Source organism: Urocitellus parryii, chromosome X (assembly GCF_045843805.1).
Source record: "Urocitellus parryii isolate mUroPar1 chromosome X, mUroPar1.hap1, whole genome shotgun sequence".
Lineage (NCBI taxonomy): Eukaryota > Metazoa > Chordata > Mammalia > Rodentia > Sciuridae > Urocitellus > Urocitellus parryii.
Window position 1 is genome coordinate 127172920 of NC_135547.1, and position 19457 is coordinate 127192376.

The 19457-nt window shown below is 45.2% G+C and overlaps 1 protein-coding gene across 1 annotated transcript in view; it reads left to right on the forward strand.

The window, feature by feature from the left end:
* Anos1 (anosmin 1) overlaps nucleotides 1–19457 on the forward strand; it is a 135048-nt gene that overhangs the window by 62464 nt on the left and 53127 nt on the right. Inside the window, exons 3-4 of the mRNA XM_077793991.1 lie at nucleotides 7160–7222; nucleotides 18635–18857. Coding sequence (XP_077650117.1) covers nucleotides 7160–7222; nucleotides 18635–18857 — 286 coding nt within the window. The remainder of the gene's footprint in view (nucleotides 1–7159; nucleotides 7223–18634; nucleotides 18858–19457) is intronic.

The window sequence follows — 19457 nt, forward strand, 5'->3', positions numbered from 1 at the left end:
TCGATTCGTTTCTAAATGCACAACATGCAAGAGCTCTCGAGGCCAGAGCTGCCTTCCGGGTAAGAGACAGTTGTGATAAAATGCAGTCCAGGTGTCGTCGTGCACACCCAGGTGGCACGGTCCTACCTTTGGGTCCTCGGGGAACTGTGACGGGTTGGTTTTTTTAAAAAATCGTTCGACAAAAAATAGTTTTTGTCAAAAAGAGACCAGATGAGCTCCCTGCTCTTGAATTTTCCCCTCTCTGTCTACCTCCCGGCCGCACACCAGCTACCGGCGTTTCTGGCAAGAAAACCAGCATCTTGGAACACAAGGATCGAAACACCCTCGAGGGTCTAGGATTCAAGGGGATTTTCGTTTCTTCTCCAATTAAACCCCCAAAGCTTCTTGCAGAGATGTGAAAGGATTTGAGTGCATTTCCTGGGTGGATCCTGGAGGCAGGAAGAGCACACATTCACGGAGCTCCAACAAGGTGCGGGGCCTTCAGAACGTCATCCTTGTCGATTTTATTTCAACCCTCGTCTTTAAATAAAAAGCAGGATTTTTAAAAAGGGCTACGGATGTGGCTCAGGGGTCGAGTGTCCCTGAGCTCAATCCCTGGTACCAAAAAAATTAGAATAAAATAAAATAAAGACAATTTGGATGGAGAAGAAGACCTTTGGCAAGTGGTCCCTTTGGGAGTCTCCTCTGGTCCTCACTCGGAAGCTCCATGTTTTCTGTTTTTCTTTTCTGCTCGTCCTGAGAGCCACCTCGAGTGAGTCATTAGTCTCTGGTCTCCTTAGCTGGGAGGTGGCCCAAGGTGTCTCCGCACAACCCCCTGCAAGAGCGCCGATCTGATCCTCAGCACTCTCCCGCCCGACTGGAGAAGCGGACCTGGACAACACATGTGCACGGTCCTGTGCCTTTCCACCCAAAATCTTCGCTGTCGGAGCCGAGTACTCAGCCTGGATGACCTGCACCAGTTGTTGGCAATGCTCAGACCTGAAGCCAACGGCCCGCCTGGACTTCTCCCTCATTACAAATCACCTGTGTAGACCGCAGGGTCCTGGGAGGTGAGGTCTGGGTGGCTCAGAGATTTTGCAGGTGCGTCACGAAGGAGCAGAACGTGGTGAGTGTCCGTGGGGAGAGTGAGTGAATGGAGGGGGGAGGGAGACAGCGGAAGCCCGTGGCGGTCCACCATTAGCTTTGGCCGTTGCTCCAAACTCCACGTCCACATTTCCGATGCCATGTCAGACCCCTCCCTGAATCTCTCCCGTGTGCCTCCAACGCGTCACGCAGTGCCTTCTGTACCACGTGCTGTGGTTTCCTAGATAGGAGGTGTCCCCCAAACCTCATGTGTGACACAAAGCAAGAAAGTTTGCAGGTAAAATGATTAGGTTATAGGATCCTTCAATGGATTAATCCACTTGGATGGACTCCCTGGGTGGTGACTGCAGCAGGTGGGGTGTGGCTGGAGGAGGGGTCCCTGGGCTGTGCCTTTGGGGGTCTCTCTCCTGTCCCGGGTGAGCAGAGCTCTCTCTACTCTCTGGTGTAGACTCATAGTGGATTAATCCACTTGGATGGACTCACTGGGTGTAGACTCATAGTGGATTAATCCACTTGGATGGACTCACTGGGTGGTGACTGCAGCAGGTGGGGTGTGGCTGGAGGAGGGGGTCCCTGGGCTGTGCCTTTGGGGTCTCTGTCCTGTCCCTGGTGAGCAGAGCTCTCTCTGCTCCCTGGTGCCCCGTCCTGAGCTGCTCTCCTCCTCCAGGCCCTGCTGCCATTTTGTTCTGCCTCCCCTTGGGCCAGAGCCACGGAGTCGGCCACCAGGGACTGAACCTCGGACACCATGAGCCCAGATCAACTTTTCCTCCTCTACAATTGTCCCTGTCATGTCTTTGGGTCACAGCAGCCAAAATTCTGACGAAAGCATTCATGAACTTATGTTGTCTTTCGTAGACTTGGGTCCCATTTTGTCCTTTTTGCCCAGTGTCCTTGGCCACCCAAGAGTAGCACATTGGAGGGGAGATTGGTACCATCTTGTGCAAACTCTGTCTTGCTCTTCCTCACTCCCTTCTCCAACCCTGCTCTCCTGCAACACTCCACTCCCCTGAAACGTGAGCTGGAGAAACCAACTCCGTGCTTCCCGCGGCCGATTTCTCTTCTCTCCTCCATGTTCATGGTTCGTGGATGCAGACCGACTTACCCACGTGTGTTTTTCCCTTGATCAACTCTACCCTCCCTCAGGGAACAACGTTCTTGCTCTATTTCCCCTGCCCTGGGGAGGAGACGAGTACGTTGCACAGAGGAAACATTAAGCCGGATTTATTGGTTCTGCAGATGCTCATCTGTACGGGAAATGTATGCAACGCCGTGGTTTTGTTTCCGCGTGGATTCTGTTTACTTGGCATAACATGATGATGAGTTCTACTTCCTCGGCTGTTGGTTTAGTTTCCTAACGAGACTTTAATGAAGGTGTTTGGCTGCGTGTGTGGAATCTTGTGCTGGATTTACCAGATGGCAGGTCGTCAAGGTAGTAGCAACCGGTTCCTTCTTTGCCAGTACTTTGTCTCCTCTGAGTCAGGCATTGGGAGACTGAACCTTCTTTGGGATCACAATAATTTACTGATCCCATAGATTTGCCAAGTACCTGTCTGGTCACAAATCTCTTTTGCATATATTATCTTCTTAAGCCCTTGTAGCAAGCGGTATCCGTAGAGTCGCATGCTCTAATGCAAATAACATTCCTTTGAGCTTTACCACAGTCTAATTCCCTTTGTGTTTCTCTGTTTCATCTGTTATGATACAGCCAGGGGAGTCCTCACCCCCATGTGGTCACTGCATCTAGCCTTTAGAACAGGAAGCCAACCGAAACCTCTTTTCTCTATAAAGTATGCAGCCCCAGGTGCTTTGTTATAGCATCGTAAAACGGACTAAGGCAGAGTAAAAATCAAATGTGAGAATTCTTGGAGTAAAATGATAAATGTTCTATCCATGCACAGAAGGTATGTCCGTGTGCACTCACGTGGACAACACAAATAGTTTGATGCTATAGTCGATTTGAGTAGATAAAGTCTCTTTAAGAAAAAAAAAAAAAGACGGTAACAAATGGATACAGGAAGAAAATTTTGCATTTGGGGGACAGAGAACAGACCAGCTGCACTCAAGGCCATTCACGAGCTTGAAGAACCTGATTAGCAGGGTGAGCTGCTCCACCCGAAATTCAGAATGCCAAACCCCACACAGACACCCACGCTCCCCCAAGATGCCCAACAACTCACTGATACCTACTCTCTCCTGCTGCAAGTCCATTGCAGTAGAAGCAAAGATCTCTACAGTACCCTGAGGACATTTTAGAAAAATGTCACCAAATTCCTGTGCCCGGGAAACTTTCATCCTAGTCGCATGTTGTCTGAGCCTATTTTGAATTGCTAGAGATTTTTAAAATATAACTTTCATACAGAGTGATCGTCCAAGCAAGTCACATTGCGGATGTCTCTTTCTGGGCTAAGTTTTTAAAAAGAGGTGATCTGCTTGCATTCCTAATGATAACACTGGGGATGAGCTCTCTTGCTCCAATTTCCTCCCCCTAAGATTGGAAGTCTTCCTCCCTCCATTTTTTTTCCTTGACTTGACCTTTACGTTGTGATCAAAGCAGGCAAATCTTTGACAGATAGACCCAACGAATATTTATGCCAATGACTGTACCCGACTATTCTTTTTCTTTTTCTTGGTGCTGGTGGTGTGGGGGCGGGGGAGGAACCTGGGGCACTGAACCACAGAGCCACATCCCCAGCCCTTTTCGAAAAACGTATTTTATTTTGAGAGAGAGTCTTGCCAAATTGCATAGGGACTCACTAGGTTGCTGAGGCTGGCTTGGAATCTGTGATCCTCCAGCCTCAGCCTCCTGAGAGGCCTCCATAGCAGGTGTGCATGAGTGTGCTCAGCGTATCTGGGCTATTCTTGATGGATAGGTTTTATAGAGGATTTTCATCTATCTATCTATCGTAATTAGTTAATCCATGACAGTAGAATGCACTTTGTCACATCATACATACTTGGAGTATAACTTCTCATTCTTCTGGTTGTGCATGATGTAGAACCACACGGGTCGTTAATCAGATACACACAAAGGGTCATAGTGTCTGATTCTACTATCTTTCCCATCCTCATATCCCTTCCCCTCCCTTCACTCCCCTCTGCCTTACCCAAGTACCTCTATTCCTCCCGAGCCACTCCCCGTTGTGAATTAGCATCCACAGATCAGAGGAAAACATTTGGCCTTTGGATTTTTGAGATTGGCTTCTTTCACTTAACTAATCTGCAGCTCGATCCACTTACCTGCACATGACATAATTTAATTCTTCTTTGAGGCTGAGTAATATTCCATTGTGTATATACACCTCGTTTTTAAAAATCCATTCATCTGTTGAAGGACACCTAGTTTGATTCTGTAGTTTAGCTATGATGAATTGTGCTGCTATAAACATGGATGTGCGACTGTGTCCCTGTAGGATGCTGATTTTAAGTCCTTTGGGTATAGACCGAGGAGAGGGATAGCTGGGTCAAATGGTGGTTCCATTCCAAGTTTTCCGAGAGATCTCCACCCAGCTTTCCAGAGTGTTTGCACCAATTCCACCAGCAATGTGTGACTGAGCCTTTCCCCCACATCCTCACCAACATTTATTGTTGCTTATATTCTTGAAATAATTCTTAAAAATGAAATGTCGGTTCTGAATAACAATACTTTTAAGATGTGTGTTTGGAGGCTGCTCGACACCCGCTGATGGGAAACCAGACAATTCAAATAGAAGCTTAAATGGATTGCACATATAGCACCAAATAAGTGAGATAATAAGAAGCAGACACCATAGCATCTTGGCCTCAGATTCGATAGCATTGCTCTTTAAAGCGTAGTGAGTATTGGAATTTCCAAGGGGGACCTTTGCAAAAGACCCAGAGATTATGCCTCTGCAGGAGTAGAGGGAGGATCTTGAGATTTTCTTTGCTAGCAGACTCCAAGGCGGGTGGGGGGCTACATTTTTGGCTAAAGATCACACTTTGAGGGACATTGCTGTGAAAGACTCATGGTAGACTTGGAGGGTGGTAGTTTTAGCATTCTGCCTCTTGATTGGAAACTGGCAGTAAGTATTTGAAAATTAAGTTCCGTTGGTGAGTCTTTTTCTTTTAAACCAGGCAAGAAGCTACCGAAACCTAGATTGAAAAACGTCTTACTACTTACCATGCACCCTGAGTTTGGCCCTCTAGAGAGCCAAAATGTAGCTGAGAATTGCAGTTCTAATCGGAAAATAGAGCAAGAATCAAACTGAAAATCAGGTGCTATGCACAGTGGCACACACGTATAATCCCAGTGGTTTGGGAGGCTGAGGCAGGAGGATCTCAAGTTCAAAGCCAGCCTCAGCAACAGTGAGGCCCTAAGCAACTCAGTGAGACCCTGTCTCTAAATAAAGTGCAAAATAGAGCTGAGGATGGGGTTCGGTGATTGAGTGTCCCCGAGTTCAATCCCAGCACCAAAAAAGAAATAAATAGGTAAAATAATCATAGGCTTATGATAATGTCGTGTCTATACTGAGTTGACTCACATTTGAATATACATCACCACTAACTTTTACTGATGAAAAGTTGAATGACCTATAATTATCATTTTGAGAATCAAATCTCCTTGTATATAAATTCTTCATTTTTATGTGAATCATGAGGCCTATTGTTTTATATATATATACAGAGGCATATAGTATACCTCTCTGTGAATGTATGTATGCATATTTGTGTATTTGCTATATGAACTATATACATGGTAATAAACGATATGCTATATATGTATAAACTTTTTTATTTAACAATGTTATTCATTATTAAATTGTTATGAAGGAATGCAGGTTGATGACTTTGTTTGAATCTTTGATTTATTAAAGTCATACAGTGTATGTATCATACAGCTCTTCTCTTGCGCAACTCTCATGTCAGAATCTAATGTTCAGATTTATTCAACCTCCTTCGATGAAGTGATTGAAATGGATGCATGTCTGAGAATCTGTCTGTCCTGGGCTTTTCTGAGTTGGTAGGCTTTTGATGGCATTTTCTATTTCATTACTTCTAATCGATCTATATCATGTACGACCAGAAGAAGGAGAAATTATGCTCCATCTATGTATGAGGTATCCAAGTGCATTCTACTGTCATGTATAACTGTTGTACTTAAAAATTGCAAAGACATAAAACAGTAAATTTTTCACAAATTTTAAAAATGATTTTTAAAAAAAGGTTTCTGCCCTCTCCTATATATTACAGCACTATTCACAATCTCTGAGAAATGGAAACAACCTAAGTGCCCATCGATTGAGGACTGGATAAAGAAAATATGGTGTATGCATGCACGAGAGAATACTATTCTTACCATTAAAAATAGAATTCTGTCATTTGTGACCACATGGATACAACTGGAGAATGTTATGTTCAATGAAATAGATCAAATACGGAAAGACAAATACTGTATGATCTCACTCCTGGGGAATCTCAAAAAGTTGATCTCATAGAAATTGAGAATAGAATAGGAATTACTGAATCTGGGGAGGTATCAGGGAGAGTCAGAGAATTGGGGAGGTGTTGGTCTAAGGATACAAAATTTCAGTTAAGTAACAGGGATATTGAACAATGACCTATTTTGAACATGGTGATTATAGTTAATAAGCATGCATCTGTGTACTTAAAAAATTGCAAAAAACATAAAACAGTAAAATTTTCACTCGTTTACTTGCAAAAGATAGCCCAATGTTGCCCATTTAAAAGCAAGTGGATATTTAATTTCATGAGCAAAACATTTCATCAGAAGCGGCACACTTTAAAAAGCACTCCTGACGGAATGAGACACATCTCTTGAAGGGTGTTCTTTCTGATGGTGAATATCATTACTCTTCCTATAGCTCACTGCCAGCCTCTGTGACTTGCCTTGGTCAACTGGGTTGAAATGCACTTTTTTTCTTCGTTTTTTGGTTTCTGTTCTACAAAGATGCCCAAGCAGTTTGACCATCAGCTGATGGATCGGATTTCCTAAACCCACCAGGACAAAGAGGCATGGGAAGCTCACAGACGACTTCTCTCCTTCCCTTGCTTTGGTTCTTACCCATGTGTATAATATATATTTTTTTCTTTCCTCCAGTGCCTGGAGCCGTGCAAGGAACCGGGGGACCTACGGAAACACCAATGTCAAAGTTTCTGTGAGGTAAGAGAGCGGCGAGTTGATGATTTCACCCATCCATGGAAGACAGTGAGCTGAGATGTCACCCGCAGCTCAGGGGCGCGGGCTGGGTGCCAACCTGGTTTCTTATAAGATGTAGCTAGGAAGACTGGCGGATTGTCCAGGCTTAAAGATAGTGACCTCGAGAGGTAGACAGGACCAGAAGAGGAAAGAGTTGACAGAGGTCACTCACTAAGGGGTGCTCAGTAGGGCCAGCAAGATGCCCAGTGACATCATCCAAATGAAATGATGTCATCATCGGGTGTCTTGGAAGGGAGTGGGGGAGGGCTGGGCTGGAATTAACTCAGGCAGGAGGATCCAAATTCCAAGGCCAGCCTCTGCAATTTAGCAAGACCCTGTCTTAAAATGAAATACAAAAAGGCTGAGGATACAGCTCAGAGGTAAAACACCCCTGGTTCAATCCCCAGCTTCTCCACCCTGCAAAAAAAAAAAAAAAAATTAGTTAAGCAATTATTATACTCCTTTTCAGAAAGTTTTCCAACTCCTAGGAAAATCCATAGTCATAATTACATCGTAAAACTTACATTTAGACTGTGGGCCAAATGATATTCTGTGCCTATATGAATATGTAACAGTGAATTCCACTTTTAAGTGTAATGCAACAATTTTAAAAATAATTACAGCAACAAAAGAAGAATTCAGTTCTTGGTAATTTTCATCACAAAATAAATTTTCCCATGAGGAAGAGGCATTCTGCCTTTTATCCAGAGTTATTTTTTTAAAGTTTCTCATGGATGTCCACGATGGTGAGATTCACTGTGGTATATCCATATAGGTACAAAGGAAAGTGATAATTACATTTTTTTTTGAGCTTGACTAAAAGCAAATCACTAAAGAGTATGACTTTCCTACGTGGGGATTTCTTGTCCTTAAAACATATCCCTCAACTGCTGCGTAACATAGAGGTTAAATCAGTGCGTCTCTTTAGGATCTGAAGTGTAAAGCTCTATGTCTGGGAACTCCTGTAAAGAGTTACTGAAAGAAGCTAAATATGAAAATGATAAAATATGCCCCAGAGGGAAGCTTTGAACTTCTGGAATTCCGCATGTGCTGAAGCATCCTCTCAAGAGCTGGCAGCAGGACTGTGGACAGTTGCGGACGTACGTGTCCTCCCGTCCAAGGGAGTACATATTTGTACTGAAAGTAGTTAGGCAAAGGAGGAACCAAGATAAATAGAGGTTGACTCAAATCGAAGCAAGCAAACAAAAGAGGTCAGAACTGATAAGAAAGCCATCTCCTAATATCCAAGTATCTGGTTTTCTTTATTGATACATAATAACATTTTTTTTCATTGATACACAATATTCGTGCATGCTTATGGGGTATAGGATGATAATTGGATACACGTATACACAGTGTAACGATCGATTTTTAGGGCAATTGACATTTCCGTAGGCTCAGCATTAATCATTTCTGCGTGTGGAGACTGACCTCTTGTCACTCTGCGGAACCACACCGCGGGTCGTTGTGTGCTGCCGTTGCTCTCGCGTCCTACAGGAAACCAGAACAAATTCTGCCGATCCCACTGTCATCTGATGTCCCTCCTGTAACCTTGTTGTGTTCTTCTTCCCTGATTTCCTTCTAACTTTATATGGTCCACGGCCAAGGTCTCTAATGTGCTTGGGAAACAAATTAATTGCAATCACATCTAATAAGTTACTATTTATAATTGAGTTTCTGGGCAAATTACCCCCAAGTTTCCAGGCATAAATTAGAAACATTTGCAGGGAGAACTCTTTATCTTCCTTTCTTAGTGTTTCGATGCCTTCTCTGAAAGGTACACTTAGTAGTCCCAGTTTTCCTCTTTTTAGGTCTTTATTTCTTGTAGATTTTCAGAGAGATCTTACCTGGTCACTAAAAATTAATTGAGCAATTAAGTTACACTAAAGAATAAAACCAAACCCTTACTCTAAATTCGACCACCCAGAAATGGCCATAGGTTAGCTTGTCAGAAGCGCGAACCCAGCAGAACTGAGACGGTTCTCCTTAGAAATGCCCCTTGAATGTAATCACCCTGTGGTGCCATAGAACACCAGAATTCATTTCTTTTATCTTAATTTATTAGATGAGAATTTAAAGCAAATTTAAAAAAAACTTGCTTCACTGGTTGATTCTGGGCTGGGATCTGAAAACTCAAAAACTTCTAGAAGGTTCCGACTACTACCTAGCATTCTAATAAGTGGGGTTCGCTGTTCTGAGTGTGTTTGTGCACACTGCGTGGTTTACCCCGAACACCACTTTTCCTCTTGGGAACCTGGATTTTTACTACATTCCAGGCAGACGGTTCTTACATGACTGGTTCCAGGTAAAAACCCTGAATGCCAAGTCTTGAATGACCTCATTTGGTTGAAAAAATCTGACATGGGTTGTCATAACTCATTAGGATCAACTCACCCAGTGGATGTGTTTGTTTGCTTTTCATCTTGGCCATACACTGAAATCACCAAGAGTGCTTTAAAAATGGCCACTTTTTGGGGTGCTTTCCAGGGAGGCTGAATTAACAGATCAGGAATTTACCCAGGGCACCATTTTTAGAAGGTCCCCAGGGGATCCTAATAGGGAAGCCACTTGAGAACCACTGGGTTCTAATGAGAGTCTTCTCATATTTACCCCGACACCTTAAAACAACGTTGGGTCAAATGGCTGCTTGGATTCTTATCTGATTGGTGACTTTGGACCCATGATCTCCCTGAGCTCCTGATCCTTAATTAGTAGAAGGAAATAATGATGGTTATGAGGACTCCAGAGGCAGAATTGAGATGAGGAAGTAGAGCTCCACTACGAGGAGAGGGATGGTAGATACCGCACCTGCTGAGCTTCACTACTACAGATGTGATGGTGATGGTGGTGGTGGTGATGGTGATGGTGGTGATGGTGGTGGTGAGCATGGTGGTGGTGATGGTGGTGGTGATGGTGGGGAGGATGGTGGTGGTGATGACAATGGTGATGGTGAGGATGGTGGTGGTGATGGTGGTGGTGATGCTGGGGAGGATGGTGATGGTGATGGTGGTAGTGATGATGCTGAGGATGGTGGTGGTGATGATGATGAGCATGGTGGTGGTGATGGTGGTGATGGTGATGATGGTGGTAATGATGGTAGTGATGGTGGTAGTGATGGTGGTGGTGATGGTGGTGGTGATGATGGTGGTGATGATGGTGGTGATAGTGGAGAGGATGATGGTGGTGAGGATGGTGAGGATGGTGGTGGTGATGGTGGTGATGATGGTGGTGATAGTGGAGAGGATGATGGTGGTGAGGATGGTGAGGATGGTGGTGGTGATGGTGGTGATGATGGTGGTGAGGATGGTGGTGATGGTGGTGGTGATGGTGGTGGGGGGGGAGGATGGTGGTGCTGATGGTGGTAGTGATGGTGGTAGTGATGGTGGTGGTGGTGATGGTGTTGTTGATGGTGGTGGTGATGGTAATGATGATGGGGGAGAATATGATGGTACTAATGGTGATGATGATGGTGGTCAAGATGGTGATGTTGGTGGTGATGGCAGAGATGGTGATAGGATGATGGTGATGGAGATGATATTGATGGTGACGATGACAGTGGTCCTGATGATGATGGGATGTTATCAAGGATGATAATGGTGGTCATGGTGGTGGTGATGGTGATGGTGGTGGTGATGGTGATGGTGGTGGTGGTGGTGATGGTGGTGGTGATGGTGATGGTGGTGGTGATGGTCATGGTGGTGGTGATGGTCATGGTGATGGTCATGGTGGTGGTGGTGGTGATGGTCATGGTGGTGGTGATGGTGATGGTGGTGGTGATGGTGATGGTGGTGGTGATGGTGATGGTGGTGGTGATGGTGGTGGTGATGGTGATGGTGGTGGTGATGGTGATGGTGGTGGTGATGGTCATGGTGGTGGTGATGGTGGTGGTGATGGTCATGGTGATGGTGATGGTGGTGGTGATGGTGGTGGTGATGATGGTGGTGATGATGGTGGTGATAGTGGAGAGGATGATGGTGGTGAGGATGGTGAGGATGGTGGTGGTGATGGTGGTGATGATGGTGGTGATAGTGGAGAGGATGATGGTGGTGAGGATGGTGAGGATGGTGGTGGTGATGGTGGTGATGATGGTGGTGAGGATGGTGGTGATGGTGGTGGTGATGGTGGTGGGGGGGGAGGATGGTGGTGCTGATGGTGGTAGTGATGGTGGTAGTGATGGTGGTGGTGGTGATGGTGTTGTTGATGGTGGTGGTGATGGTAATGATGATGGGGGAGAATATGATGGTACTAATGGTGATGATGATGGTGGTCAAGATGGTGATGTTGGTGGTGATGGCAGAGATGGTGATAGGATGATGGTGATGGAGATGATATTGATGGTGACGATGACAGTGGTCCTGATGATGATGGGATGTTATCAAGGATGATAATGGTGGTCATGGTGGTGGTGATGGTGATGGTGGTGGTGATGGTGATGGTGGTGGTGGTGGTGATGGTGGTGGTGATGGTGATGGTGGTGGTGATGGTCATGGTGGTGGTGATGGTCATGGTGATGGTCATGGTGGTGGTGGTGGTGATGGTCATGGTGGTGGTGATGGTGATGGTGGTGGTGATGGTGATGGTGGTGGTGATGGTGATGGTGGTGGTGATGGTGGTGGTGATGGTGATGGTGGTGGTGATGGTGATGGTGGTGGTGATGGTCATGGTGGTGGTGATGGTGGTGGTGATGGTCATGGTGATGGTGATGGTGGTGGTGATGGTGGTGGTGATAATGATGGTCATGGTGGTGGTGATGGTGATGGTGGTGGTGATGGTGATGGTGGTGGTGATGGTCATGGTGATGGTGATGGTGGTGGTGATGGTGATGGTGGTGGTGATGGTGATGGTGGTGGTGATGGTCATGGTGGTGGTGATGCTAGTGGTGATGGTCATGATGGTGGTGATGGTCATGGTGGTGGTGATGGTCATGGTGGTGGTGATGGTGATGGTGGTGGTGATGGTGATGGTGGTGGTGATGGTCATGATGGTGGTGATGGTCATGATGGTGGTGATGGTCATGGTGGTGGTGACGGTAGTGATAGCAACAGTCATGATGACTTTCATGGAATGATAATGATGAGGTGTTGGTGGTGATGGGGACAGTCATAGGGTCATGGTGATGACGGTGGTGATGATGGTGATGATGGCGATGATGAGGATGAGAATGTCACACCCACATCAGAAGATGACCTATTCAAGGTTGTATTCCTGATTGTCGGCCAGGAGAAAACCTCACACCCTCTTTGCAAATGCTGCTCTCTATCTAAAGAATGGACACCTGGGGCTCACACCTGTAATCCCCGTGGCTAGGGAGGCTGAGATAGGAGGATCGTGAGTTCAAAGCCAGCCTCAGCAACAGTGAGGTGCTAAGCAATGCAAAATAGGGCTGTGGATGTGGCTCAGTGGTCAGGTATCCCTGAGTTCAATCCCTGGTTACCCCCCCCCAAAAAAAAAAAAAAAAACCAGAATTGACACATGGCACATCTCTGTAACAGTGACCTAAAGGCAAAATCATGTGTTCTGTCCACGGCGGGGGCTTCATATCTGTATGATTTTGAAGAGTAAAGTAGTGTATTGCATTTCTCTATGTTCATCTTTCTACCACTGCTGCATGAGTTAATTTTCTATACAACAGGCGGCATTACATTCCAAATCAAAGACTGCTATCTGCGGTAGTATCTTTTCCTTCAAGCATCTGATAAATTTCATCTACTGTAGTTAGTATTTGATTTTATCTTGACCCCTGTCCACAAGTAGGTAAGATGGTTTTATTTATTTATTTTTTTTCCTACTGAAGCTTAGCACGTTGCTCAGATAAGGCAGTAAAAAGCACACATTACTCTTTAGATATTTGGAGATAAGACATAGGAGACATTTATAAGACTTAAGATCGCATAGTAATATATAATATGATTATATGTATTTTTTAAAAAATGGAGAATTTTTCACTTTATCCAATGTACCACTAAGAGATTTTCTTTTGTCATTTTGCTTTATATTTCTTCTCTGGATGCAAAATGACATCCATTCCTGTAGCCATCTAATAGAAAATACATGGCCTTTGAATGTCAATTTTGTTCTTGGTTCGGGGAATAGCAAAGGTAGGAAAAGAAAATTAGGGCCTATATAATAATCATATTTTTTTTCCAAAGTTTAAATTGTAATTAAAGACCTGAGGAAATATTTCCATTTATATGATTTTTTTGAAGTTAATCGTATAAAGAGCTTTATGAAGGAATTGTGGTGACATTAATTCTACAATTAATAACTTGACTTAATTCACGGGAAGTCATTGTACCAGCAAGAAATTGAATACTAGCACATGAATCTGGGTTGCTATGTGTACTTTTATTTACCGTGAAGTTAATGGGCTTTTTACTCATGGTAATTTGAAGAACTTCCAAGTTTTACCTGTAAGGTTCTTCAATTGAGCTTTGGTTGCAGGACAATTGATTCATGCCATCATTAATTCATAATATAGCAGGAAATTTTGCAGGCTCCATGGTTACAGGTTACTTTTCTGAGGCCCATATAATCTGCATTGACAGGATTTGCCGTTTGCTCTTAGGAGACTAGTTTATACATTCTGTTCCTGTCCAGAGGATTAATACTCACGTATAGTTTCCTTTGACTTGTCCACATTTTCTTCTTATTTCTACGCACTTCAATAAGCTCTCATCAAGTCAGCGATTAAAGACAAGCAGAGACGGCGTATGTGTAGACAACATATTTCTCCAATTCATTTTCTCACTATTAGTGTTTTTCCAGCCTATTTCACTATAATTATCCAGGGAAATGGACAGAGGAAAAAAAAATTAGCTTTGATAAATAGAAATCATAAAACAGAGCTCCTGTTGCATCAGATGCACCCAATTATAAAGTGAACTTCATTTAAGTAAAAACCTGCGGCTGAGCTGGGCGCAGTGGCTCAGGCCAGTCCTCCCAACTGCTCAGGAGGCTGAGGTGGGAGGATCAGGAGTTCAAAGCCAGCCTCAGCCACAGCAAGGCGCTAAGCAACTCCCCTGTCTCTAAATAATTAAACACAAAATAGGGCTGTGGGTGTGGCTCAGTGATGGAGTGCCCCTGAGTTCAATCCCCCGCCTCCTTCAGACTGTGTTCCTTTGTGTGCAAATGGTACAGCTATTCTCTTTGAGAATCAACGTTTCAGATCTGTTCTAAGGCACTTTGTTTGTCTTTGTGGTCGTTGTTTCTGAGTCTGCCCCGTTAGCTCAGTGAGTTCTCAGTGGGAGGAGACACATCTCCGTTCCCTGGATCCAGGGTGCAGTGATTGACAGGCAGACCCTTAGGGTGCTATAAGAATGGAGAGTACAATCTTTGGAAGCTGATGTCAGACTCATGCTCTGTTTTCCTGGGTGAATTTGTTCCATTGTATTCATATGTTCTATGTTTGAGTGGAGTTGATTTGATTAGCGCATGATGCAAACCACCTCCCTGTGATTTCCTACTTAGCAAAGAGCAGACGCTCACCAGACGTAAGGAGCAGGTCTGGGGCTGGAGATCCCGGCCGGCCTGTGTGTTGGAGGCCAATGATCTTGGTAACTCGGTCCTTTCTTTCCACGTGGCTTGTAATGTACACATCGTGTGGAAAGAGGGAGGCTGGTGCTTACTGCGTAACTGTAGCAAGTCTGTTAGCATACTTTCAGGATTACTCACTTGGGTTTGGAACTAAATTTCAAACTCCCCAGGCCAACCAAATAAAACACATCTAAACCACTCACAGAAAAAATGAGCTATGAAATAATGGGAGACAAAACCCCCGAAGAGATCTGGATACTTTAAATGTTTACAAAGTGGCTTTTGAATGAACCAGTTGCAAATTTGTGGAGATTCGACGTTGAAACTGTAGCTCTTCTTCCAAGTCTAACCTGTAAGGTTTTTAAGTCCAGCTTTGATTTCAGTACAGTTGATTCGTGCCATTTTCAAATTCTATTTTTTTTATTGGTTGTTCACAACATTACAGAGCTCATGACATATCATCTTTCATACATTTGACTCAATTGGGTGATGAACTCCCATTTTTACCCCAAATACAAATTGCAGAATCACATCCGTTACACACTCACACTTTTACATAATGCCCTATTAGTGACTGTTGTATTCTGCTGCCTTTCCTATCCCCTACTATCCCCCCTCCCCTCCCCACCCATCATCCCTCTCTACCTCATCTGCTGCTGTTCAATTCTCTCCTTTGTTTCCCCCCCCTTTCCCCTCACATCCTCTTCTATGTAATTTTGTGTAACATTGAGGGTCTCCTACCATTTCCATATGCTTTCCCTTCTCTCTCCCTTTCTCTCCCCCCCCACTCGTTTTTGTTTAATGTTAATCTTTTCCTCATGCTCTTCCTCCCTATTCTGTTCTTAGTTGCTCTCTTTATATCAAAGAAGACATTTGGCATTTGTTTTTTAAGGATTGGCTAGCCTCAATTAGCATAATCTGCTCTAATGCCATCCATTTCCCTCCAGATTCTATGATTTTGTCATTTTTTAGTGCTGCGTAGTACTCCATGGTGTATAGATGCCACATTTTTTTTTATCCATTCATCTATTGAAGGGCATCTAGGTTGGTTCCACAGTCTAGTTATTATGAATTGTGCCGCTATGATCATTGATGTGGCAGTATCCCTATAGTACGCTCTTTTAAGGTCCTCAGGGAATAGTCCGAGGAGGGCGATAGCTGGGTCAAATGGTGGTTCCATTCCCAGCTTTCCCAGGAATCTCCATACTACTTTCCAAATTGGCCTTACCAATTTGCAGTCCCACCAGCAATGTACAAGTGTACCCTTTTCCCCACATCCTCGCCAACACTTATTGTAACTATTAACAACCCACTTTGTGCGGCATCTACCAGTCTGATTCACACCTTGGAATCATACTTTTTGTAGATGATGCTTCTAGTCTAACCTCTTTTGCCAATGAAGAAAAAAACAGGAAATCTTTCCCTGGCCTTCAACTGGAACAAAGTCTCAATACATTAAATTTGCTATATCAGAAAAATCATTGTGGCTGTAAGACGTAGATACTATTTGATGCCATGCATGTGCACTTGGTATGTAGAAATTCTAGCTCTTTAACATATTTTTATAAATCGTGGTAAAATATGCATAATATTGGCCAGACACACATTTTAGTTTAACATTTCCTATCATCTTCAACAAGATTAATAAGATAATGAAATCACTGTTTTTTTAGGGGGGACAGTGGTTACAGCTCTCTGCAGAGATGATAGTGCTTCAGACAAGAGATTTTTTTTTTTTAATTTGGGTACCAGGGATTGAACTAACTCAAGACACATAACCACTGAGCCACATCCTCATCCCTATTTCATTTTATTTAGAGACAGGGTATCACAGAGTTGCTTAGTGCCTTGCATTTGGGGTCTCCTGAGCTGTTTCAGGAGCAGTACCTGACGTGGGCTAAGAGCCTAAGACCTGCCAGATTGCTCTCTGTGCCTGGAGCCATTGACGGCGGGCTTGCCTGGCAGGGTGTGGCTCTCCTTCTCTGTCTGGGGTGGCATCTCCATACTTTACCTTCTTCTGCAAAGTGCTGGTGTTTTTAGTCATCTTTTTTTTTTTTTTTTTTTTTTTTTTTTTTTTTTTTTTTACCACTGTGACCAAAAGATCTGACAAGAAAAATTAGAGGAGGAAAAGTTGATTTGGGGCTCAGAGTCCCTGGTGGGCCGACTCCATGGCTCTGGCCCAAGGGGAGGCAGAACAAAATGGCGGCAGGGCCTGGAGGAGGAGAGCAGCTCAGGACAGGGCACCAGGGAGCAGAGAGAGCTCTGCTCACCAGGGACAGGAGAGAAACCCCAAAGGCACAGCCCAGGGACCCCCTCCTCCAGCCACACCCCACCTGCTGCAGTCACCACCCAGTGAGTCCATCCAAGTGGATTAATCCACTATTAGTCTACACTTCTCGCAACCCAGTCATTTCACCTCTGAATGTTCCTGCATGGTCTCCCACATGAGCATTTAGAGGAGGAGAAGTTGATCTGGGGCTCCTGGTGTCCAAGGTCCAGTCCCTGGTGGCCAACTCCATGGCTCTGGCCCAAGGGGAGCAGAACAAGATGGCAGCAGGGCCTGGAGGAGGAGAGCAGCTCAGGACAGGGCACCAGGGAGCAGAGAGAGCTCTGCTCACCAGGGACAGGACAGAGACCCCAAAGGCACAGCCCAGGGACCCCCTCCTCCAGCCACACCCACCTGCTGCAGTCACCACCCAGTGAGTCCATTCAAGTGGATTAATCCACTCATAACCCAATCATTCCACCTCTCAACTTTCTTGCATTGTTCCATACATGAGCTTTTGGGGGACACCACATCTGAACCACAATACCTAGCATCACCACATCCTCCTTGGAAGGGACAATATGGTGTGAGTGGCCCACCCTTGATTACTTAAAAGCCCAGATCCACGGGGGCACAGACATTTTTGTAATCACATCAATTCAGGCCACCAATTCTGGGTCCAAACAAGGCGGAGACATGGAACCTGCCTGGACAGGTGTGTTCCAGGTACCAATGGGCTGTACCGGGGCTAGAGTATTGGTGGTGGTGACCACCATCTTCCATAAAGGTCAAAGGCAGTTGAAGGTGGAATTTAGGGTGCTGATGGCTCTCTCGTCAGGTGTCTTTTATGGGAAACTCAGGAGGGTCAGGGTTAGGTTGGGCATCTTGGCTATTCTTTCATAAGCCCAACGGAGGCCAAGGAACCCAGAATATCATTCTCTCTTCCACTCTCTGTGTGGGGAAGCTTTCAGGAGCCTCAGACGCTCCTCAGCTCATGGGCAGAAAGAGCCAGGATCTTGTGATAGCAACTCACGTCTCAAGGGTGAGAAGGTGATGCAAGACGCAGGTGCACATCGATGTTGAAGGAGATGCACGTTGTCTCGCTGCACCACTTATTGACGAGTCCCTCTTGGTGGCAGATGGCCTGAGCACCTCAGCTCTAAAACCCGGGTGTCGTTTAGATGCATTGCATTTACGGGCTCAGACCACTGTGCGATGTAACGCCAAGAGAGACCGTTGTGTGCAATCTAAAATCATCTCATGGGTCTTATTCCTTTGGGAAATTACCATGGAATGAAACCTTTCTGGGGATTGAGTTAAAAAAAAAACAACAACAACAAATTTATCTATTTCATAAAATGTTCAAGGGGCTGGGTGTGGTGGTGCACACACATATCATCCCAGGGACTTGGGAGGCTGAGACAGGAGGCCAGCCTCAGCCACTCGGCAAAGTCCTAAGCAATTTAGCCAGATGCCTGTCTCAAAACGGAAAATAAAAGTTCTTCTTTTAGGATGCCTGGGAATCCGACTTCATGTGTCTTTCCTCTCTGTGTCTCCCTTCTGCTTCTCTCTCGCAGCCTCTGTTCCCCAAGAAAAACTACGAGTGCTTAACCAGCTGCGAGTTCCTCAAGTACGTCCTGCTGGTGAAGCAGGGGGACTGCCCGGCCCCGGAGAGGGCCAGTGGGTTTGCGGCCGCCTGCGTCGAGAGCTGCGAGGTCGACCACGAGTGCTCGGGGGTGAAGAAATGCTGCTCCAACGGCTGCGGCCACACCTGCCAGGTGCCCAAGACGCTGTACAAAGGTAAAGAGCAAAGCCCCGAGGCTGTGTGCGGCCGGGGAGGGCTCAGCCATGCCCACAAGAATGCAAAACACGGGGGACATTCATCCCGTGTCCCACCCACGTGTCTTAAAACACGCACAGACCTCAGCCAAAATGGGAGGCACAAATAAGCAACAGAGTTGGAGTTTTGTTGTTGGATTTAAAAAAAAAAAAATAGTACCAGGGATTGCACCCAGGAGGGCTTAACCACTGAGCCCTCTCCCCAGCCCATTTTTATATTTTATTAAGAGACAGGATCTTGCTAAGGTGCTTAGGACCTTGCTCAGTGGCTGAGGTTGGCCTTGAACTTGCAATTCCCCTGCCTCAGCCTCCCAAGTTGCTGGGATGACAGGCACACACCCCAGAGCCCAGCCAGAGTTTTAATTTACCGTATACAAAGGATAACAGCAATCCATGAACTTGGTGTATTTTTTTTTTTTCCTCAAAGGCAGACTAAGTCAATGAAGCTGTACTGGGTAACATTGTAATAAAAACATTGCAAATCCGCAGAAAGGAGGCTGGGGGTTGAGGATCACTTGAAAAATGCACGATAAACGTACTTGTCCTGGGGATTTTCTGTCC